Consider the following 24,720-nt stretch of genomic DNA (forward strand, 5'->3'; position numbering starts at 1 on the left):
GTCAAGCTCAATTTCATTATCTCATTTCATTATCGAACATGGCAGGTTCTTCCATAATAATAAGTTTAAACAACTATCCAAACATAAAAAAGCACAGGCACCAGAGAGATAATTTCACCTTGGAAAAACATTTATTGAACAAGTTGTTTGACTGCATCAGCACAAACTATCAGAGCTCAGAGAATCAAGCAAAGTAGAACAGAGTAAATGACTTCATTTGCAAATGCAACAGGTAAAAAAAAACACAGAATCACAGATGATGTTTTAGGCTCCTAGGATAGCCTGCAAATAACAGCACCAGTATTTACAACATTTGCTGAGAGTCTGCTTTCTGTCACTGCTTTGAGGTGTGCCCCTTCTACCATTGACGCTTATCACAGTAACCCCTAATCAAAAGTAATTTAAGAGTCAATCAAGAATAAGAAAAAGCAAACAACAACGAATAAAACATCATTACTTTAATTCTGTCAAGCAGTTAAAAAACAAAAAACAGTATGGCAACGTGAAACTAAACCCAGTATTCAATTTCAGATTCAGAACATGCAATGTTAAGATAAAATTTTTTTTCATGTGAACAGTAAATTCAAAGACAAAAAAAATTTGGGAAAAAAAAAAAATCTTTTGTTATGAATGCAACAGACAGCTATTACATCATACCCAATAAACCGACCTTGAGCTAGCAAACAAGATCTAAAAAGAAAAACATGACTATAAAAATTTGTATTTCCACAACCATGGCAGAGATCCTGCAGATGAACCATCCTTCGACATCTTCATTTCCTCTCAGTAGACCGGGAACGACTGTAAAATACATGAACTAGTGAATAAACACAAGGCCACCGGGATTGGGTTTTAAAATAATATCACACTAACAGTTAAACTTACCTCCTCGACCGTGAGAAGGATCTTGAGCGCTTACGATTCTTGTCTCTGGAGAGAGACCGATATCTACGTCTGTCTCTTGAAAGAGACCTGGTGTAAAAGGAAGAAAACAACAACAACATGAATTTTCTTGTTTATCAACAACAAACAAACAGTATCAGTAAAAACTGTCACTCCAAGCTTACCTGCTGCGACTGCGGCTGAGGCTCCTCCTCCTTGGTGATCTATGTTGTAGGTGAAGTTAAAGAATGAAACAAAAAAAATTACAAAAGAGAATTCAACCTTTCCTATCGCTAATGAAACCTTTGGTATTCTTGATCCTTAAAGAGCCATGGGTTACACGTGGAAACGTGGTTACACGTAGTTCCTTGTCTGTTTATAGAAGGATCATCTGCATCCATGAACTGCATCAAGATCAACTCATTAAAAGGAAACTTTGGCCAATGAGCACCAATCATGGAGAAAGATTTCAGAATCTAGGCCAAAATCAGGGCTCGACATTAAGGTTTAACCTGGGACAATTATGACAAGAGGGAAACAAGGCTGGTCCTTGATTAAACTGCTCTTTCAGTGGATCAGTAACAATGGTGACTGTGACTCTTTTCACTTCCACATCAGAGAAACCTGGATGTGGGACATATCCTGAACCACTGAAAGGACTTGTGACTGTAGCACCAAAACCATTAGTTGCCTTCATGAGCTGGTTCTGAAGGTGGCTGCAGAACAACGTTAATAATGCTTAAATTCTAAATGCGTATTTAATTAGGTAATTGGTGCACCCAGGATGAGCTACAGCTAGCATTAACCAAAAAAACAAAAAAAAAACAAACAACCAAACCAAAAAAAAAAACCAAACAGACAACACAGTACGATTTTTTCAAATGGATATGACTCAAGATGGCTTAATGTCGAGCCGTGAAAATACACTTACACTGCAAACAGCTGATAAAAATTGTTAATTTTTGCAAATGAAAATTAAAGATTGACGGCAAAGTTCCTTGACCACAACTTTTGACCTTTAGATTTTTGCAGCTCTGCGCTGAAATTGCTCTAAATTACATAACTGCTGAGAGAAAATTCTCAAGCAGTGTTGAAAGTTAGATCAAGCATAAAAACTACAAAGAGCAGGATAAAAGAAACTTACTATTTTGGGGGATTTGGACAAGATAGAAATGACGCAAGGAAGCCAGACTGATGGTGAGGGAGGTCGAATTGCAGAGAGGATTTGCCACATGATGCAAATGTTGGAGATATGAAGTTGCTTGGTGGCTGGTTGGAGGGGGTAGTTGTAGATTTTCCCTGCCTTTTTTGGGGGGGAGAGGATGGGAAGGGATGTAAGCCAAGGGCTGTTCCCGTTGATACAGTAGTTGTTTGGAGAATAGAAAGAGTAAAGACGCTGATTGGTTGATAATGTGAAGTGGACCGCTGTCGATTGGGTTAAGGTTGGAGGAAGAAGAAGAGGATGCTGGGAACTGCATGCTCAGGAACCAAAAGGTTGGTGGAACCTGACGACTGGCGGTGCGCCTGGGTCATGTGACAACACCAGCCAAGCTGACTGGGGCTCGCTGGTCAGCAGTCACATGATGCTGAAAGAGGACTAGTTGACTGACTCAGATGGTGAGAAGCGTGGTGGTGACTCTGCAACGGGGTTCAGTTTTATTAATAGATGGCAACTGAACTCAGAAAGAAAACAAAATTTACACCTGCAGAAGGAAATTCTAAAAAGTACCTATAAAAATGTTTGATGGATGATGAAATGCTAACTGTGCTTCTTAAGATGTCCCCGTAATGCAATATCACTCTGGTAGAGCTTGGTGGTTTACAGGCATACTGTTTTAAGAGTTCATAAATAGTCATGTGCTGACATAAGCTGCCACTGAACTCGACTTTTAAACTTAACAAAATTGGGACTGATAAAAAAGAAACACCTTGAATCAAATCCCGAAGCAGCCAGATCCACAGATTATCTATTGATGAACTCATATTGTATGTGTGCTAATAATAATTTTATTGTTAGGCCATATTGATGACCAGTCAGAAACTTTACTCCCTACTTGGCCTTGGCTTGAGGTCGACAAAGCTTAATAGGCCTAAAGATACAAATGATTTTTTCCTCTGTGGCTGATCGGTAGATTTAAACGGCTTTACAAAACAAACTAATGTTTTGAAGCAGTCAAAGAGCTATTGCTTACACTGTGTGAGGAATGTAAAACTGCTTTTAAAGGACAATGCAACTCAGACTTTAAAAAACACGGTAAAATGAATTATCAAGTGGGAAATACATACCTGCGTCTGACTGGAGGACTACGTCGCCTGTAATCATCCCGTGGGCGTCTGCTCCAGGATGGTGGAGGACCACGGCTCCTAGAGCGCTTTTCCCCGGTGGATAACTCCACACGCACTCGACAGCCACACATGTTTCTAAACAAAAGTCATCACATGAGTGGGGCAGGGCAATTAAAAAAAAAGAACAAAAAACATAAGCACTAAAAAAAAGAGCAACTAAGAAATGCAGTGAGTGAATTACCTTCCATCCAGTTCTCTCACAGCATCAGATGCATCTCTGGGATCTTCAAACTCTACAAAAGCAAAACCTGGTGGATTCCTGGCAACCCAGACACTTCTTAAAGGACCATAGAAGCCAAAAGCTCTTTCTAATTCTGTTTTATTTCCATTGTTTCCTAGATTTCCAACATAAACCTTGCAGTCGAGGGGACAGTCTCTGTGAAGTGCAGGGTCTGAAAGAAGAAGACACACAAACATAAACATGGAGGGATATGATAAAGGTGGCTTCTGCAGGACCTCGGTCTGCATCATCAACTAAAAACAGGTTAGTTGAATGTAAAATGGTGGTCGAATGTCACTGGGACACTTGCCTCTGGTGAAGCTCATTGCCTGAATTAACTAAATACAGTCATTTTCACCATTTTATGTTATCTATATATGGTTTATCAATCAAATGTCCAGGAAATTTGCTACTTCAACATTTAAGTTCATACTACAATTAAAAAAAAAACTGCTGTACACAGCAGCATGTAAACACCATTTGAATATTGAGGAAGTCCATCTGACATGACACAGCAGTCAGCCTCAGATCATGGTGACCAGAATGAGCAAAGATCATCTCAAGTAAAAACACTGTAATTGCCAACACTTAAACGAGTCAGTCAGCAGGAAATTAATTGCCAACAATTTTGGTAATAGTTGATAATAATTAATTGTTGTCATTGTTAAACCAAAATGCCAAACATTTTAGCTCCTTAAGAATAAGGATTTGCTGCTTTCCCTGGTATTAACATTACAGTATTCTGAATATCTTTTAGATTTGGGTTGTTTGTAATACACAACAAGACAACTGATTCAATTCAAGTCAAGTCAATTGATGGGGTCACCTTGTGCTCTAAATCTGAGCTGGGAACTATTTCCACAGTTTTTTCTATTTTCTGGAGTAAAAATTAATTAATATTGACAAAAAATGGTAAATTACTCACTAATGAAAATAATTGTTTGTTACGGTAAACAGTAATCTTAGAAGTTAAAAGAGCAAAGTTGCGATTTCAGAATGAAAATTACATAAAATTAAACAGAACTGATCACAAGAAGAGGCAGTGAAGTCAAGTCAAGATCTGGGTGGCTTACCACCTCAGGTACAACAATTTCTTGGGGAAAACCATGTTTTGCGCTGGAGGGGAAAGTTAAACCTTACTGATTTAACTCAGTGCAGTAACAAGTTATCATACCTCCCATTTTCACCAAATATTTTCTTCTTAGGGTCCTACAGTCAGATGATGTTCCTGAAAGAAGAGAAAGAGAAAAACTGTAAATGCACTCTCCTGTTTAACATTAACAGGTTGATCCTATTTTGAAAACCCAGTATAACGGCTTGACAAACATATATAAAACAAACAAACAAAAAAATAACTTGAGCAAGAGAACATTTACTATCTTTCTAGACATAACCTTGACTCTAGAGCACTTACGGAGCATCCTCAAACCACAGGAGGACTCTTCAAGTTTACAAATACTGGTCTGTCTGCCATGAAAGTTACATTACTCGCAGCTGACTAACTGTGCAGTGACCATAACAAATCGGATTATACCCTCAGTTGTTAGTTCATTAAGAGCATCTAACTAAAAATAACGTGCATTATTGGCGTGTCTATTTGGTCCCCCTCTTATCAACAAATGAAATGAACAACAGACATTTCGTCTCAACATAATGAAATTCAGTTCACCAAACTGGATCCTTCAAAATGATCAAACAACTGAATAAACACCTCTCTAAAACGTAAAAATAAAAACTGAACAGTATAACCCTAATGAAGTTAAGGTTTATTGCAGGACTGTTGTATTAGGCTACATTATTTCTTCCTTGATGTTATAAATGAACTGAAACTCAGTGTAACGGTTGGTTCATTCTATTTAAACGTTAACTTTACCTCCACACCCCCATGCTAACTCAAGCTAGCAACAATCAAAGATAACGTAGCTCGTTCTCGTTAGCTTGTGCGCAACAGAAACCCGGGTAACATCAGACATAATTTTGACAATATTTGGTAATTTAAGCCACAAATTTCGCACAAAACGTACACAGCGACTGGATAAAATAATTACATCAGTCTCACTTAGCTGCCACGCATTTTTGAAGCGATGACTCACAACCCCCCCCGACGGCAATGCCAATAAGGCTATGCTAGGTAGCACAGAATGTGGCAGTTAGCAAATATAGCATCTAACGCGACCACACGGTTATTACAAAAATATACCATCAGAGCCAACCAGCACACTGACCGACATTATATGATGCGAAACACTGAGGGAATCAAGCAGATCAACGTGTTCAAAAATATAGTTCACCTTTTTTGTGGATATAGTAGAATAAAAATGTTAGCAGCTGATTTCTCACCGTCCAATCCTGCTACTAGCTTGGCTTGTTGTTAGCACCGGCAGCTCAGCGGAAGAGAGCGAGTCGGCAGTCTTCTTCTCTCTGTTTAACCAGTGTTAATGCACAGACCGCCACCTACTGTACCGGAGTGGACAGTTGTAATACACAGCTGTAATACACAGAAAAAGAGAAGCAAAATAACCCCAAATAAATGAAAAATAACTGCAAAAAGACTCAAAATGCCACCTTGTGATGTAAAATGAATGTAAAGAGCCACAAGAAGACATAAAACGACCACTATGAGTAGCAAAATGACCACAATGAGATGTAAAACTGCTAGAATAAGACACAATATGATGACAAAAAGTAGCAAAATGACCATAAAGATACACTAAACGATTAAAAAGAGACAAAAAGAGGAACATAATTGCACAAAACAACTCTTTCAGTGTTTTGCTCCCATGTAGTGGGGGTGGGGACCCCTTTACATGTCTCTGCCAAAGATACCCATTGTCTCATAATCCGTCCATAAATCTAAGTTGCCATATTTGATCATTATAACCACAAAACAGTGACTCAGCAGCATCACCACACTATAATTCGTTGAAGTTATCACACAAATAAGAGAATCTCTGCGATTTTACATAGAATAGGCCTACATAATCCTTCTAATCCTGTATGGGCTGTAATAATTATTCAGCTCAAAGTGAGCCACTTCAATTTTCCAGGCACATTTTCTCCCATCTCTATCATTACCTCTATCCACTACACTCTGGTCATAGACAGGTAGATAGATAGATACAGTATGTTATTAAACCTGGAGGGAAATATCAGCATAACAGCACCTACGGATAAGTCGCATAAATCACAAAACAGGAGAGATGAAAACACTTGAGGAGGTGGGAAAGAAATAATATAAAATAAAAGACATAAATAAGGGAGGCATAGAGATGGAACCAAGAGCTTATTATACTCCAACGGTATATACTGATTGCAGTGATAGTAATAGAGTAAGTAAAGACAGTAATAGACTTCACATTATTACAAGTAAGTCATATCAGAATGTGTTATAACCATAGAGGCAGCAGTTGGGCTTCTCTGCTTTTGTCTGTTTTCTTTTCTCTTCTCTTCACTGATGATTTTCATTTCAAACCTTGTCTTCAAGGCTGGAGATTTTTCATAATGGCTGCTCTCGTTCCTGTGTGCTCGAGCCTGTGCATGATTTTTTTTTTTGCCAAATACTACATTTCCACTGAGTGAGGACGTGCAGCTTCTCTCCCTTAAAAATCCCCTCACTCTTCTTCCACATCAATATAATGTTTTAAAGCACAAACTGGCAAAGTGCCCGCATTACTACAGTTTATTAAACTCTGTGTCCTTATGAAAAACAAACGTGTTCAACAGCAGCACACAGACACAATAAAACAGAATAAACAGGAAAAATGATGTTTTGAAAAAGAGCACAAAAGTTGTAAGAGGAAGTGGTGGAATGTACATGTACTCTGGTACTATACTTAAGTACAATTTTGAGGTACTTGTACGTGAACTGAAGTATTTCCATTTTATTCTGTTTTATTCCATTTTATACTTATACTCCATCACAGTACAGACTGATATTTAGTATATTCTAGTTGGGCCCCCCTCATCATGATTCAGATGATTCAGAAGTGTCAGGCAAAAACCTTTCTTTATCTTGGTTTCATTAATCATCTCACACCCCTGTGGTCTTGTGACCCTATGTGAGGGGTTCTTACCTTTAGTTTGGGAACCACCAGCTTAAAGTAGCTATATTATATGTGAATATACTGTATGTAGTGTAAGTGGTTAAAACTAGTTTCAACTCCATCATACTGATAATGTTTTTCATTATATCAGTCACAGCTCTGCAAAACAAGTTCTTTTACTGGTATTCACTCATAAAGTTAGCTGATTCTTCTTCTTCTTCTATGCATTTACTTGAGCAAGATTTTAAATGCAGGGCTTTTACTTGTATTGACGTGTTTACTTACTTACTCCTTCCACCATTGATAAGGCGAACAACAAAATGAATTCAGTGGCCCAAGCAATGAGCTTGAGAAAATTCACTGCCCTGACCATGTCATGGTGCGTTAAATGCTTTGCTAGTGCAAATAGTATGTCATTTAGTTGTTATGTTTTATGCTGACAGGAAACACAAACTTTACTCATGCAGTTTGACCTTAAAAACAGAAAACAGTTACTGCCTGCCGTTTAGTGATTGCTATGCAGGGAACAAGAGTAAATCAACAGAGCTGGAGGGTTATTGCTCAACAGGAGACCACACCACAAACGACCCCTTGTAAGTGTTCAGGTGGGTGGTTAGATACTGTATGTACACTTCCCGTATAGAGGCACATTCAAGAAGGAGTGCTGAGCAGGGGAAAAAATGTGAGTAACAGACGTCTTTGTGCGTCTCTGACCATGAACCTAACCTCTGAGGACACTCCTCACATCGCAGAGTGAAACACAGAGTAAGATGAGGAAAGATTGCCTTTTTATTTACGGGGAAATCTGCACGTAGTGTATTAACAGTGAGTTACCACATTGGCCCTGAACGTAGCCCTTAATCAAATATGTTTTAGAGTCAGCAGTTGTACAGTTGACTCTGTTTTGAAGCATTTCTTTTGTAAACCAAAGTGTCACAAGTCTTGTACGTAGCAATTGTTTACTCCCTAATATGTCCGGACAGGGCCACAACTGTCATTATGAGGATTGAAATTAGTATTTGAGCAATGAGTCAGTTATGTCTTGCGCTTTGATTAATGATTGTCTGACATGACAAATGAAATTGCAACTCACCAGGCTTCCCTGTAACTGATGCCAGATCATGCCAGAAGAATTATAACACACGTGGTTTTTCTTTTCCTCCAACCTTATTAAAATCCAATAGTAGAGATGCGGTAACCCTCCCCTTCATAATAAATAGTGCCTATACACATCAAATGAAGGTGACAAAATATGGAAATAAACATAAAGCATTGTTATTACAACAAATAAAGATGTTCGTCATGTTTTATGTGATGTATATGGGCTAGGAGTGAGCACATACGCTATGAGGGCAGTTTATTAGGTACACCCGGTGAAGACTAATGCAGTCTGATTCAACAGCCCTGCAATAAATCCTTGGTTCACTAAGATTATAATGTTCAGTTTTTGTTGAAACTGAGAGCTGTTCATTCAACTGTATGATTATTTTGGAGGAAGTAGTTTGTGGTGGCGTTGAACTGTGTTATACCAACAGAGTTTCTATATTTTTTGTTCACCCTATTTAGATCAACAAGGGTAGGCTAGATAACAGAAACACCTCTCTGTAGAAGGGTAGCACTACATAAAAAGCTCTGTTAGTATCAGTCACAGACACAGAGCAGATTAACTGTATTTAACCTTGTTTTACAGCTGTGAGACTCCAAACAGAATCAATATATAATTTTCTTTGGTGGATTTCTGAAACATGTCATAAGTTCAACTTCATGTTTATTTTCAATCTTCGTAAAATTAGAAGAAGTCAGCGAGCATAAAGGTGATAAAATATTGTTAAGTGGTGTCCAGGATTACAAACAAACCATAAGTTGCATGTTTTTCATGGTAAAAAAAAAAAAAATAAATACTGTCAAAATACAATAATGATAATTTTTGGACCCAGAGTATAAACTGACAAAATTTCAGACAAAACATTAAAGCATCAAGATAAAAGCAGCCACACATCTGGAAGTCTTTCACTCCTGTGTACCCATCATGCATGAGAGTAATCTATTGCCAAGGATACAAAACAACTTAACTCCCACAATAGAGTGTGTGTGTGTGGGGGGGAACATCCACAAAAAAAGCACCTAAACTGAGATGTCACGTAAATGACATTTATAAATAAACACAGGCCACTTTCTAAGGAACCATTCTCTGTTACCCCCCCCCCCCCCCAATTTATGTATATATATATATATGTGTGTGTGTGTGTGTGTGTGTGTGTGTGTGTGTGTATATATATATATATATATATATATATATATATATATATATATATAACCACAATGAACTTTACTAAACAGATTTATTCAAGTACTGAAGTATTGTACTTAAATAGAGTTTTGAGGTACATGCACTTTACTTAAATATTCTAATTTTCCACTACTTCATGCTTCTACTTTACTACATTTCAGAGGGAAACAATGTACTCGTACCACATCTATATGAAAACTATTGTTAGTAGTTGCTTCGCAGATTAAGATTTTAAATATAAAACAGATTATTATCAGTATCAGCAATAATCCAATACTGTATTATATAACAATATAACACTGATAGAGGTTTTTCTGCTTGCATAATTTTAATACTTTAAGTGCATTTTGCCAGTGATGCTTTTCTACTGATTTTAAGTGTGACTTTTATTAGTAATGGAGTATTTTACAGTGTTGCTACTTTAATTTAAGTAAACAGCTGTATGTATTGAAAATTCCAACTTTTTATCCGATGATTGATCCGACAGTGATATCAAACATGATTTTAAAGAAGTCATTATAACTGATTAATCCAAGGGAAAATAAAATGACCACCAGATCTTGTTAAAAATAAAATAATTTAATGACCAAGCTGACTTGATTTTAAAAATCCTCCTGTTAGTCACTGTTCCACTGTGTTTCTCCTCATCAGCAGCAGCGAGGAATCATTTATGTAGGGTCCTTGGCAGACACAGCAGTAAAGAACTCTTGCTTCAGGGGGCAAAAGTTCAGGGATAAAAGGGATCACTCAGGAGATTACTCCCATGTACGTAACACGGATGTCTAGAACACAAACAAAGAGCATTATGTTGCTCAGCTTTATTTTAGGTGCAGTGTGCATGTTTGTGCGAGAGCTGTTGCTTCTCTAACCTTATCTTCACCACTGGTCTTTATATCACAAAATGAAGAGTTAAGCTCAGCTTGTTTTCTTTGTACGTATCCCCCTGCTGCCATAGGATTCTCCTTTTAGCTGTTTAAATGAGACATCCTTTTTTTTCATGCATCCACTCAGGGCAGTGTTTTTCAATCAGATTAGTACAGCACATTCTGTTCTGTTTCACTTCCTGATGACTGTGCAGCCTGTATCCCTGTATGAACTCACCCGCGTGCTTCTGGTTACACCAAGACACTCATTCAGACAGACGTATTCTCGCAACTGCTTGTCAGATCTTAGTGCTACATACAATATTTAGTGAATGGTGTGTAGCCAATTATCAAAAACACCTAATGTTTAATTGGTTTATTTTAAAAAAGAATGAAAGACTGTTTAGTAAAAACTGAGCTAAATTTTCTTACTCAAAGCAGTGAAGTGCCTTAAAGCCCTAAAGCCAAGTTATATATATATAATATATATTTATGTATATGTATATATATATAGTAACTATGTTTATTATGTGTGATAGCTGATTTAACCTCGAACCATCTAATTTTCCTGTTTCCTACCAGACTGTTGCTTTCACTAGAACAGAAACAAGATGTTCATGGTGTTTCAGGAAGGAAGACAACAGATCAGACCATGTGTCAATATAGAAATCTATTCATGCATTTCAGTTCAGCTCAGGTCAGTTGTGTTCACTTTTGACCTCCACAGTGAGGAGGAAGTGCCAACAAGACTACCAGGACACCGCAGTACAGACCAGGGTTTTGGGAAAACAAACAAATCTCTGCCCGAGCTGGAGTCAACTGTCTTGGCAAGTTTTTTTTTTCTTTTTTTAAATAAAAAAGGGATTTATATATTGCTAATAGCTTCAGGTGGGTGGCAGAACATGGTGAGAGCTGGTTGAGTGTTTTTTTTTATCACAAGACCACACTTGCTCTGTTTCTGTGCTATCTTTTGCTTTTAATGTGAATAAAATGTTCTAATACAAGAGTGTGTGAAACCCACTTTCTTCCAACAAGTGATTGCTCAGAAGATTACTCAGCCGGCTGACAACATCCCTGTGGCTTTGCGGAATCAGGTTCACTTGTGTTGTTATGTCACCTTTATAATTAACGGGATCATCATGTTCCCTTCAATAGCTGCCTGGCCGTCTGCCAGCAGTGTGGTCAGACTGTGTCCTCGCCACCTCTGATTGTGGGATTCACCCACTAGAAACCTGCAATAAGGTTTTAACCGTCTCAGCGTCTCAGTTCAAACAGACTTTTAGAGTTTTAACATGAACAAACCTGGTTAACTTGTCAAAGATCACTCACTCTCACACCAAGTATTTGTGCTGCCTCTTAAGGGTTTTTAAACATTTTAATTCAAAAATATGATGAACATAAATACACAAAGCAGCCATGAAACATCCTGTATTGCAAACACTGAACAATATATGGATGTAATAATATACAGCTCAGGCACTGTCAAACCACAACAGAACAAAAGCAAAGCCATAAAAATCTTTTATGACTTTTATGGGAATTTCAGCTGCTCTTGCAACCCCCACCCCCCCCACCCCGAAGTATATGTCTTGTTTCAATGAAAGTGTGACTACATCAAAGAGCATGAATTTCCATTTAGAAACATCTCAACTCTGTGTGCAAACATATGCAAAATACCCTTTATTTAAACACAGTGCAGCACACAAAAAAGGATACAACTCACATTTTTAAGCTTAATGCTATATCTTGTTTCATAATGAAAGAACTTCTTGAAAGAAAAAACAAGATTTCATCAACATGCTGTAGGTAATTCTGGGATTTTATGCCACAGGGGGAAGTTAGATGTCTTCTTTCTGTATCGTACTCTCTGTATTTAAATTAGGACTCACTACTTTTTCATTTGATTCACCAAAACTGTAAGAGTCAAACTCACATCACAACATGTCACTTAACCGCAGTAAAACCAAATGAGTGCAACAAGTCTGATTCACCCATTGTTCATAAATTATCTCTGAATGTTTACGCATGTAAGCTGTGGTCACATATACCAGTCACAACCAACCGTCTTGTTTTTATTCTCTCAGTGTTTTTTCCATGAGATTAAAAACAATTCAAAATCAATCTCTGTCAAATCTTGTGCAGGTTTTTCCAAACAGTCGAGACAACTCAAAACTACTCTGTTCCACTGCTCATTCTTTCATGTGTATCTCTGTCTCTCTTTACTTGTGTTAGCTATACTGACGTGTGTTGTTGTTTAAGGTGTGTTGACCATAAAGTCACCTGGTGAGGCCTCTTGGTGCAATTAAAAGCCTAGAGGAAAATCAACCCTCAAATCCTTACTGTCCTTCACAGTGAGTACTTTGACTTTGGATATTTACTTGTTTTTTAAGGCTAGGTCTAATACTTTGAGTTAATACTTGTTTTATAGGTCGCGTGGCAAACCTAATTAGGCTACAGTGACTAACCTTTAAGTTAAATAGAAAGCAACAAGTGAAATGTCATTCTGACATTCATGCTTGGGTATTCACATTTTTTACTCTGCTACATTTCAGAAGACATTACCGTATGCTTCACTGCAAAATAGCAGCACTATCTTCATTGCAGATTAATATATTATTCATGAAATCTGATGCATTACACAACATGAGACAGAATAATTACACATAACACCTGGACAGGTGGAGGTGTTGACAGAAGTTGTCATTTAACACTTTGACAATGATTATCCTCAACACTAAGTACTTTTATTTTCAGCTCCTACTTGTACTTAATGTACTTTGATGTTGCCAATGTAGATACTTAATTAGTCTACAGGAACAGGTTATGTAGGAAGTAACTGACCATATTTACATATTTACTACTGTAATTACGCCTTATATTTTTGATATATTGTATGTTCTTCTGTGAAATAGCCGTACTGTTCTTTGCAGATGAATATTTGCCTTGCAAATCAAGAGCTCGTAAATATAATGCATCATAGTACTTCACATTACACAGATATTACATAACAGCACCTGGGACAAGGGTTGTTCTTCAAGTTATCACTTGTCACTTTGGCAGGAAGTATGCTTCACAGTGAGTACTTTTACTTTCAATATTTACTTGTACTCTAAGATTTTTTGATACTGTGGCCTTAACCGGGCTACAGTATCAGTATTAGGTAGGAAGTACTGTATGTTTTACTGCATGATAGCTGTACTATTGACAGCATAATATTTGATTTGCAAAAAAAGGAGCTCATAAAATGCAATGCATTATACTGCTTCACAACATAACATGAAATTGTTACCTCATAATCACTGCCTGGCCTGGATTTATTACTTTAACTCTTCATTTAAGACTCTGACAGGGATCCATACTACAGTATACTTCACAGTGAGAGCATTTTTACTTTTACTGGTATCTCAGTGTTAGGTCTAACACTTGTTTTCTTGCACTGGCCATATGGGAAAATCTACAGGTTATGGCAGGCAAGGAAGAAAGTAACCAAACCAGTCAAGTTAATGTAAGCTAATCAAGTTTCATCTTTGACATAGTTACTGCAAAACAGCTGGAGGCTATTATTTTCTTTGCAGATTAGAGCAGATTACGGTTTGTCTTCCAAAGAGCTCATGAAACATGATGCTTTCCAACATGACCACAGAGAATCACACATTAAATCAGATTAATATGAGGAAGAAGGTTAATAAGTTTAGGTTATCATTAACACCTTGACAGGGGTTGCTCCTTACTGAAAGTCCTTCAATATTTACTAGCAGTTTACTAATGATAAGATGGAAATTTAAATTACTGCAGAAAACAGCTGCACAGTTCATTTTGCAACAAGAGCTCATAAAACACAAAAAAATAACTAAATTACATCAACAGAACCAGGTATATTGCTTGTCACAAGAACCATCCTTCATAGTGAGTATTTTCTCTTGAAATCCTTAAATATATTTTAATTCTAAGTCTGTTTACACTGGATTTGGTCAAAACTTATGACTTGTACTTGTGGTATTTTTACATTATAGTGTTGCTACCCTCACCTGAAAGAGCTGAATAATTGTTTCACCACTGTAAACACCGCAGTAATGTAAACACTGGAAAAAAATGACAAATGATCTCCACCCAGTAAAAAAAAAACACAATAACAGGCAGTAGGCTCATATTTAAAAAATATTAATAACTATTATATAATAATAATATAAAGTAAACATTTCTGAATATTTGTCGAAATCCCTACCTTAAAATATGTTATAGAAACGCTACAGCGATTGTACTTAAACCACAAAAATGTCCGGTAACCAAAAATATAAACGGCGGAGTTTTTTTTTTTTTTACCGTCTCTTATAGAAACAGTAATCCGTCTCACCGCGCGTCTTATCGGGCAGTGGGGTGAGCTTTTATTTCGGTGCTTACACTTCCCCGTAGTATAATGTGCGGGGAGGCAGGCTGGGCTGGGCGCTCGGCTATTACACAGCACTGTTGATGATATGTGTTGTCAGCTGAGCGGAGAGGACAGCCTGCTGCGGTACAGGCTGTTCCCGGCCTGGCTCGGCACGGAACGGGTTACAGGTCAGGGTGTCTGTTGGAACACAGTGTTCTCATCAGCAGCGGCAGCGGTACAGCTACAGTACAGCCGGAACATTGTGTTACTTTGTGGCTGCTTTCCAAGACCTGCCCTTAATTTTACTCTAAACGCCCTCCCACAACTCCACTCTTACTCTATTCTACTCTCTCTCTCTCTCGCTCGCTCTTTCTTTTTTTCTATTTCTCTCTCTCTCTCAGTGTGTGTGTGTCTCTGCCTCTCTCCCTCGGTTGTGTCATTTTGAAGTCTGAGCTCCATGCGGCTACTACACCGGCACGTTTCAGAGAGAGCAAAGGGATAAAAGGTGGAGGTGGTGGTGGTAGAGAAAGAAAGAAAGAAGAGACAGAAACAGTACATGTGCAGAACATTTAGTACCCTGGATATCAGATGAGAGGGGCGGGCTTGAATTAGGTGGAATAGACGCGGCTTTTAGAAATCCACAGAGCGAATATTGCAGCGGGTCACCGGTCGTTTCTCGGGACGAAGAAATAAGAGACCAGGAGCGCACGGACATGTGAGTGTCTTTTAATTTTCTCTTCTCCATTCTGCTGCTGTTTCACTCAATTAAGGAGTTAATTAAGACACGAGGCTCACGCCGGCTTTCTAGCGCTTTCTGCTCACGGCTGGCTGAGTTAAAGGGACACTTGTTATACATCATGAAGATGTATCTTTTGTCTGGGATTGGAAAAAAATGCAGTGACACCACTTTCAAAAAAACATATAGTGCTTACTCTTTAAAGGCGTCCGGTTGAAGTTGTCTTCTTTAATTATACTATAGGATGGATGTTCATTTTCCACACGTCTGGGGGCATGTGAGGTTACAGCGTGTCCCCCACGGTCCTCTGGAAAATAAGGGCTGATAAGGCTCCCCATGTGTGTGTGTTTGTAGGTGAGTGTGTGCGTGTGAATGTGGCACTTGGCTGTGGATCACAGTGGAGGTGGATGAGGACAGTTTACATCCAGAATCCCTTTAGGCTTAGGTGTATCTTCATAAATTACAGGTTGTATAACCCTGTCTCTTAGAGATTTGATAACATCAACTCTAGTTTACTCTGTGCTGATTCTTGCTCATTTTGGGACCTAGGTGTACATTACAGGATGGATAACAGCAGCCTCTGAACAACTTAAAATGTATGGGTGTTACATGTATTTTAGATCTAGATGAGGAGGTGACACAGACAGCTGAGTTGGCCTACTGACGTTGGCAAGGGCTGAGGCTCAAGTCCCAGAGATGATTTCAGGCTACGTCTAATGATAACAAATAACTTCTTCCCCAAATACACAGACACAAAGTCTAAAAGGGTGACCAGCTCTTAATACAAATATAAGGATTTGCAGTGTCATTACATGCCCAAAGTATGTGCAGCACACAGCTTCATCATGGTAGCATTTCCAAAAAGAAAAGGAAAAAAAGTGATGTCCATAAAAGCAACTTTACAAGCTTTTTCCTGCATCTTTCATAATGTCCTGTGATGAATTTGTCAGGTTAAAAAAAAAAAAAAGGAAGGCTTCCCCCGGTGCCAGACAATGCTGTCCTTCAAGGGTGTCACTCTGTACAGGTTTGTCATGCACAGTGTGTGCTCACATGTTCACATATGAATCAGCAGTAGGAGTACGGATGTGAGACAGAATGTACAGATACGTCGTATGCCTCTGTTGATGTGGTCTTGGCTTCCATTGTGTTCTGTTCCTGCATTCCTCCGCAGGGTATCTGGGTTTAGGTACATGTAGCCTACATGCCATCTTATCTGTGTCGTAACTATTTGCAGCTGGTTTCTCTGCTTAATGTTTGATAAAAATACATTTTTCATACAGGAAAAGCAAAAAGCTGGAGGGTAAAATTGATTGAAATAGTTGCTTTTAATTGTATGACTTTATTAATGATGATCATTTGTCACTTGCTTTAGTTGAATTTAAGTCATTGTTAATGTAAAGGTAAAGCTAATGTCACTTTGACTAATTAAAATCTTGCTTGTTGTCATCCAAAAATTGAAGCTGGTTTGTACGTGAGGGGGTCTCAGATTGGTGAAGACCATCAGGCTCTGCCAGCGGGGAACTGTGAATAGAAGGAACATTGTGTTCAGGCTCACACACTTATATACACACACACACACACACAAGCACACAAGCACACACACATATGAATGCACACACACAAATGCACACACACGCACAATGAGTTACATCTAAAACGAAATCCATGAAATCTAAAAGACACAGGACAAGGTGTAGTTACGGAGGGGACGGACATTTTGTTCTGACTTGTGTTAGAGGATCCAGCCAAAGAACACTTGGTATTTGTGAGAGTCACAAAATTGAAGGAGCAGAATAAACTGCAAATATCAGTAAGATGGATCTTTATGGTTTTACCCTGTGGGTCCTGGCACATGGGTGGTGCCATGGCTTGAGCTCTTACCGTTCCTAAGATCTCGCCCACACTGAGAAAATGAGTTGAAATCTATTTCTTCTGCAGCACTCAATATGACGAGCCTATTGCCAAGATGATGCATCTCAGGCCAAGCCTCTGCGGCTAAAATGTTCATATTCAAAGGGTCTTTAAGAACTTAGTCACCACCACGGCAGAATGTCCTCTAAAATTTGCACATGATCGTCAACGGCATCTGGGATGTCCTGAAAGTCAGACAGGGCGACTGATGGAAAAATGTTGAAAAACGATGCAGGGGACGAGAGCTGCCGTTCCTCTCTGTCAAAACTACAGCCCTTGTGCAAAGTTCATAACCTTAAACCATCTATTTGGAAATATTAAGTGGCTACGAGACAGCAGCTGGTGTGACCTGTCCTCTCCCTCACATTACTGTCGAGGCTTTGCAGTAAATATTGACAAATTAAATGTGTTTGAGGAGAGAAAATCTATCTACGCTACTGTACATTAACATGACATCCAGAGCAGGGGAGCGAAGGTGTGATGTGATAAAAGTTATGCATGTGACATCAGTTAGATAATCTCTTATCTTATATAGTTCTGGTTTACAAACACACTATCTTTTATACACATCTTGTTCGGTTGTGACTTATCAGCACATTACCAACAATTCAAGCAAGAACTCGCATCATTTCTTTGTTGCAGTGTATTAAGTTTGAAACGAAGGTATCTTGTTGGTCATTGTGCACAGCACACAAATCTTTTTTGTCTGTGTGCTGTGTTCAAGACTGTACGGTGATTTCGGCTTCCCAAAAACTCGCAAAATCCTTTCACAAAAATGATTTTGCTTGTCTTTACTACGTTTAGAAAAAGCTCAACGTTTCAGACACAAAGTGGTGTAATACCTTTGAGCCAGTTTGGGCTCGAAACTCTGCTTCCAAATCTAATAAAGTGATGCACAGAGCCCTTGTTGATCTGCCTGAAATTGAGCATCTCATTGTAAATGTTACATTTTCATTAGGCTGTTGTTACTTCACAACTCATTCGTAACATTTGTAACATCCTGACACGGTCCCAGAACAGCTGTGATCTGATGCTATGTTAGCAAGTGTGAACGTCTCAGCTGGTGCATGTGATAATAATCACCAAATAGCATTTGCCAACATGCTTAACATAGCTAACTAGCTCTTTCATTGTCTGAAAACAGTGTCAAGATTATTGTGCCAGGGCAGACCGAAAATGCCTGCAGCCACGTGTACTCAAGCAGCAACAATTTGTGTCGACAACGATCTGCTGTGATGAGAGAGGCGAGATTTAGCAGCTGTAACACCAACAGGTCATAACAGTTTAGTTGCTCTGGCAGAGCTGCTGGTGAAGTTTGTTTTTCTTTTTGCCACATGGACATGTGAGATGGAGGGAGAGAGTTATGCAGCATCTTTCTGTCTGTCTGTCTGTTTATCTATCTGTCTACCCAGCAAAAGTGGTCATTGAATGTCTGATTAGATTTGTAATCATGTTCGCTGATCAGATAATCCTAATTTGATTCGCCAGTTTTAGACTTTTTTATCCAGGCAAAGTTCTTGTGCGACAACTTGAGAACATTTGAGAATTTGGGCTTTTGTTTTAAAAAACAGTCTTGTAGAAAAACAAGTTCATACTTCTCAAAGTAACGTATCCAAAACTACCAAAAAAGTACATCAGGGAAATTATACATAGCCTTACTGTATCGTGTACCATTATATTGTATATGATTCTGTTTCTGCCTATAATGTCTAGTCAGATTCGTAATGTTGTTTACCTGTTCTTCAGTTACATAGTTCATAATTTAAATATATATTTAGCAAAAGTTTGGCGCCTTTGCTGCAGCAAATGAAAGAGAGGTTTTAAGTTTCTCAAACTAAGGCACCAAAAAGTGCACTATTCAGAGTATCATATTTGCACAAAATTGAACAATTTCAGTTTCAGTCTCTAAACAGTCCCTGTCTGTGTGACTGTCTGTATCAAGTATTAAAACTGTTGAGTGCTAAATACCCAGGCAGATGTGTATACTGTATCTTTCTACAACATTGTTTAATTTTGTGTTACTATGGTATCGTTCTGAAGAAAGAGAAAAGAGAAGGATGCTAATTCATTGTCTGATGTGTTTGATAATATTTCTGTAAGAGGGTGGATTTGTTACTAGGAAATTGAAGAAGTGCAAGAAAACTAAATATTTTTACTGTCAATAAAGTGATTATATAGTTTTTGGTTGGTGCTACTGAAATATGAAAATTGTAAGAAAGGTTCATTAGTTATGTGGATATGATGGCCACACACATGTAGAAGCTGTATCACTTTATAGAAACACAGCCTGAAAGACCCAGAAATGACGACATCTAAACTATATCACAACATCACCAGACAAAACCAGACATTATGTAGCCTCCCATCCTGATATTATATCACTGCTATCACCACTGAGTTGAAGAGTCGTGATCAAATTCAAGATTTTCACCTGCCTCATCACAAACACTGAGAGAGATAAAGCTGACTCTTCTTGTGATGGCGCAGCTTTATCAGTACTGAGTGTGTGAGCGTAGTCGAGCCCACACTTTCCTGTGCACATGAGGCTTTCACAAAGAAGACTAATGCTGAAACAGTCATCACAACGTTAACAGTGAGGATATCTAAATGAGGTTCTGCTCTACCGCAGATTTAATTTGGTCCATAAAATATCCAGATGTCATTTATAGATTGCCGCAGGGCCATAAAGTAATAGTCTTGAACATGCTGTACCTTTGTGAATACACAGCGCATATTATAGAATGACATGACAAGTAAGCAACTAACTGCTGCCTTTAACATAGATTTATAGTTATGTAATTACTTCTTCTGTGGGGGATCAGACACGTTGTGATGCAGTTGAGTGATATCACAACTGCAGTGGAAAGTCATGTTCCTCATACAAACAGGAGCAATGTTAATGTGGCTTTTGCAGAGAAGCTGTAAATATCCGTACAGTACAAGTTATATAATGTGAAGAAAAAGTCATATTTACTGGGTGGATTATGGAGATCTTTTATTGATATTTTTGTCTGAGATTGTGATTTTCCAGTCCGGCTCCACAAATTAGATTTACTCCATGTGCTTTTTTCCTTGTTTCAAGTTTGTCCCAAAGTGAAAACATGAGACATGAGGACATGTTATTTTTGGTGCTCTGTGATTGCTGACACGTAGACATGTGTTCATGTGTTTTTTTTTTTTTTTTTTTGCAGTGTTACTGTGTGATGCCCACACGCAGAAATGACCACTGATCAGGATTTACCCATGGATGCCCAGTCAGCCACACTCATGTTTGCTGCAAAGGGCATCGATGTAACACCCAATAAAGACCAAGGAGTTATAAAGGTAACTTTTGTCATTGCTTTAAATTCTAAAACTTTATTGTACCTGTTCAGGCTCCAGTAGGATTCACCATATGGTGTGATCATGATTCTTTTGTCTGTTCTTTCTGGATCTACCAGCCCCTATTAATTCTGTTTTCTTGGCGTCTTAGTTGAACTGGAAACTTGCTTTTCTGTCTGCAGGTTGTAAAGCGTCCAGGCTTAGATGGAGACCGACCGATGATTGGAGACAGAGTGACTGTCCACTACACGGGAAAACTGCTCACGGGGAAGAAGTTTGACTGCAGTCGAGATCGCAAAGAACCTTTTTGCTTCAATGTGGGCAAGGGTAGGAGACTTTATTTATCACTGACAAACCTGATTGTGCGTTAGGATTGTCTCTCACTGGATAGCTTGGCTTTTAAGGAATTGCGCTTATTTGTTCTCTTGAGTTAGATGAGAAGATTGATCCCACTATTTCTCCTTAAAATAGCTTCAAACTGGTGCCTCTTTCATTCCCTAAGCCCCAAACACCTGTTCTTGCATCATGTAACTATTGTTGAATGGTTATGATTTCCTGCAGGAAGTTTGTAACACTTTACAGCACTACGGTCAATCAGATTAGCTGAATGCTCACATGAGGGGACAGCATGATTGCTGGTTTGTACTGAGATGATTTGTGTTTGTTGCCTGAGCGATTGACGGGCTTTGTTTTCAGTACATGAGCTGTTAGCTTTAGGGGTGCACAGCTTGCAGTACCCTTAGCTGCTCGGACTTTAAACTTGTGTTTGCAGAGACTGTTGTTCCCGTTGTTCAGCTAAAGTTACATAGTCTTGCTTTAATCTGTACAATAAGCCATATGTTTAGATGCCAAGTTGTGTTTGTTCTGCAGTTATGTGTCAGACTGCTTCTTGGCTGGAGGAGTCCAAGTCAATCTTTTGCTTGTTTTTGTTAAACAAAAGACATATTGCATGTTAATTATGAGATTTGGAGGTGATTTTGTTACCTTTAGAGAGAGCCAGGCTAGTTGTTTTCCTTCTTTTCCACTTTATGCTAAGCTAAGCTACCTGGATATTTACCAGGGTAATATGAGAGTGGCAGAAAACAAATTTCATATGTTGAACTAATCCTTTAAGTTGTCATGATCATACTTGTATATTAGTAATTATTTTTGAACCAGTTCAACGAACCACTAATATCCCTCCTTATCTTTTTTTAAATTTGCTATATCCTCTCACAGGACAAGTCCTGAAGGCCTGGGACGTTGGTGTGTTGTCCATGCAGAAAGGTGAGGTGTGCACGTTACTGTGTCAACCAGAGTATGCTTACGGACCTGCTGGAAATCCCGACAAAATTCCTCCCAGCTCTCCAGTAGTGTTTGAGGTAGGTGTGCCACGTCAGTGCTGCCATTTGTGCCGTGCATTAATTCTGCGTCACACTGAGGGACTCTGATAATTTAGGAGCATGTGTCAGTTTCTGCAGATGGAGCTCTCTGATGAAAATTAACTGGTTTGTCTATTTTAATCGCTCTCAGTCAAACAGCCAGAGTAGTCCAGTTGCCAGTCTTACCAGGCTGTTTGGAGCTCAGCTGGGATACAATTCAGGCTTTCTCGGTCCTCTACACTCGATGATAATTATATTTCAGTTCAGGGAAGAATCAAAAGAGATTTTACCAACTGCTCTGCTTCACAAGTTACCCCCCATAGACGCATTTTAGTCGTAAAATTGAATATTCTACCCCACGTAAATTTTCTTGTGTCAATTCTTCCACTGTATCACTGCCAACAAAAATCTAATTATGTCAGATATTACATAGTGTTCTACAATCAGGTGTTTAAATGTGATCATTCATCATGCGCTGCATAAGTTGACATGTCAGGTTATTTACTGAATTCTCCTGTTAAGCATTTGTAAGCATTTGAGACATGGTACAGTTGTTATAAGATGTAACTACTCCTGTGGGCTTAACTATTACTCCATAGGTGGAGGCTTGCATCAACATGCTGAAAAGTGTTATTGAATTTTAGTATTTATCCTCTAGCTGTAAACCCTACTGACCCACTGGGTGGGACAGTCATTTCAAAGTCCTGCTGTGCAGCCAAACCCTCTTCAAACCCACAGAACTTTTTCGAAAAAGTCTAGCAGAGCCCAACGTTTCCAAAGATGTCTGATATGTCAGGATGAATCTGGGGGGAACATGTATAAAATGATGCACAAGGCTTTAAAAAATATTTCCATTTGACTGAATGGTTCAGCCATGAAAAGCACACTCCTTTGTTTGAATATCTCTCAGGGTAAATATCATGCAGCTCTGGTCTCAATAGGTTGCAATAATATTTATAGACAAACTGCTGTCAGAGAGGAATAAGATGAGTTTCTGACATCAAAGCTACTTGAGGAGAAATAAAAAGGATATGGAAGATGTTTAGTGGTTAAGTAGCTGAGAGAGATCTATTTATGTTAGCTGACTAATCCATTGTGTTTATCTTGTTCTTTTAAAGCTACGAAGTGTACACATATATGTCTGATTGCACGGTCTATCTGTGTTGTATCTTCAATAGCCATTATTACTTCTTTTTTTTTTTTAAATAAAAGACTTACGTGTTGACTCCTACATGGGTTTTTTTTGTTTTTTTTTTTGTTTTTCTCCTCCCACACCTACACACTGTGACAAAACACACCAAATTCTGCAGAGCTGTAATTTTGTATTCTGCTTTGTACGACCATTTGTGTAACACAATGATTAAATAAATGTTTACAACAAAACAGATGGAGCTACTCAAGTTCGAAGGAGAGATGCTCACAGATGACGGCGGCATCATAAGAAGAATAAAGGTCAAAGGGGACGGTTACACTAATCCCAACGATGGAGCAAGTGTTGACGGTAACAGCATTGTTTGCTTCATGGATAAATATTGCTATTGTGCCAGTTATGTTTAATAAACAATAACGGTTATATCAGAGGTGAAGTTGCATCATGATTTGTGTCACGTATCCCACAGTGCACCTGGAGGGGAGCTGTGGTGGTCGACTGTTTGACTGCAGGGATGTTAGCTTTATCGTCGGCGAGGCTGAAGATAAAGGCGTTCCTCTGGGAGTGGACCGAGCCATGGACAAGATGCAGAGAGGAGAGTGCTGTGTACTTTACTTAAAACCAAAGTAAGTTTGTAAAAACAATCTGAAAATGTGAAACTTTTTCTTTCTTATTTCAGGATACTTCATGTATGATTTTTGCTGTCTGTCTTCTATCTTTTTTGTCTGATCTGGGGTGTATTATTATATATGACATTACAGATTGTTAATACTGAGCAATCAATGGATAGGCTGCATTTTACTGTTGTAGCAGTTTGAGGTGGAGCTAGTTTAGCCTAGGATCTGGTCTCTGAGTTGTGAAATGATTAAAAACAAAGAAACACAAATTTAGATTTATTTTGGGGGAATTTTTCCCTTTAAGTGAAAGATTGGACAGTTTTACCTCTTTGGGCCTTGAACACTTACTCAAATGAAGTCAAAAATGTTGGGAACCACTGGTTTAACGTCTTATATCTGTAAAGAAACTAGTATCTATAGCTTTCACATGAAGTGAAGTGAAGTTAAAAAGATCAATATAAATCAATAATATAAATAACATATACCAAAAGAGGAAAAGATAATATAATGCAGTGAATGTAGTATCGTCCAAACCACATAATATTGTTCCACTAATTAAAAAAATACTTAAACATAAATAAAGCAGACAGAAATATGGAGGAATCAGACCA

General features: G+C 38.4%; 2 protein-coding genes across 5 annotated transcripts in view; one reads left to right on the forward strand and one right to left on the reverse strand.

The window, feature by feature from the left end:
* Window positions 1-109: 109 nt before the first annotated feature.
* On the reverse strand, window positions 110-15,039 carry srsf3a (serine and arginine rich splicing factor 3a). 3 transcript variants are annotated; one of them, XM_018685755.2, is made up of 8 exons: window positions 14,870-15,039; window positions 5,789-5,936; window positions 4,623-4,676; window positions 3,410-3,620; window positions 3,169-3,303; window positions 1,068-1,106; window positions 886-972; window positions 110-801 (listed from the first exon to the last, which is right to left on the reverse strand). In XM_018685755.2, the coding sequence occupies exons 3-8, from the start codon at window positions 4,627-4,629 to the stop codon at window positions 774-776; spliced, it is 507 nt and encodes a 168-aa protein (XP_018541271.1). In that variant the 5' UTR covers window positions 4,630-4,676; window positions 5,789-5,936; window positions 14,870-15,039; the 3' UTR covers window positions 110-773. The 3 variants fall into 3 exon arrangements, with proteins under 3 accessions (XP_018541271.1, XP_018541269.1, XP_018541272.1); XM_018685753.2 differs by having other exon boundaries at window positions 5,740-5,936; XM_018685756.2 differs by lacking the exons at window positions 5,789-5,936; window positions 14,870-15,039 and adding an exon at window positions 5,497-5,520.
* fkbp5 (FKBP prolyl isomerase 5) overlaps window positions 12,208-24,720 on the forward strand; it is an 18,308-nt gene continuing 5,795 nt past the window's right edge. Inside the window, exons 1-6 of one of the 2 annotated variants that reach the window (XM_051074260.1) lie at window positions 12,208-13,719; window positions 20,852-20,984; window positions 21,164-21,308; window positions 22,200-22,342; window positions 23,729-23,843; window positions 23,962-24,118. In XM_051074260.1, the coding sequence (XP_050930217.1) occupies window positions 20,880-20,984; window positions 21,164-21,308; window positions 22,200-22,342; window positions 23,729-23,843; window positions 23,962-24,118 (665 nt within the window). In that variant the 5' untranslated portion in view covers window positions 12,208-13,719; window positions 20,852-20,879. Of the gene's footprint in view, window positions 13,720-15,376; window positions 15,729-20,851; window positions 20,985-21,163; window positions 21,309-22,199; window positions 22,343-23,728; window positions 23,844-23,961; window positions 24,119-24,720 lie in introns of those variants that run through there. The other variant, XM_051074259.1, reaches the window with a different exon arrangement.

The sequence above is a fragment of the Lates calcarifer genome, linkage group LG12 (assembly GCF_001640805.2).
Source record: "Lates calcarifer isolate ASB-BC8 linkage group LG12, TLL_Latcal_v3, whole genome shotgun sequence".
NCBI classification, from domain to species: domain Eukaryota; kingdom Metazoa; phylum Chordata; class Actinopteri; family Centropomidae; genus Lates; species Lates calcarifer.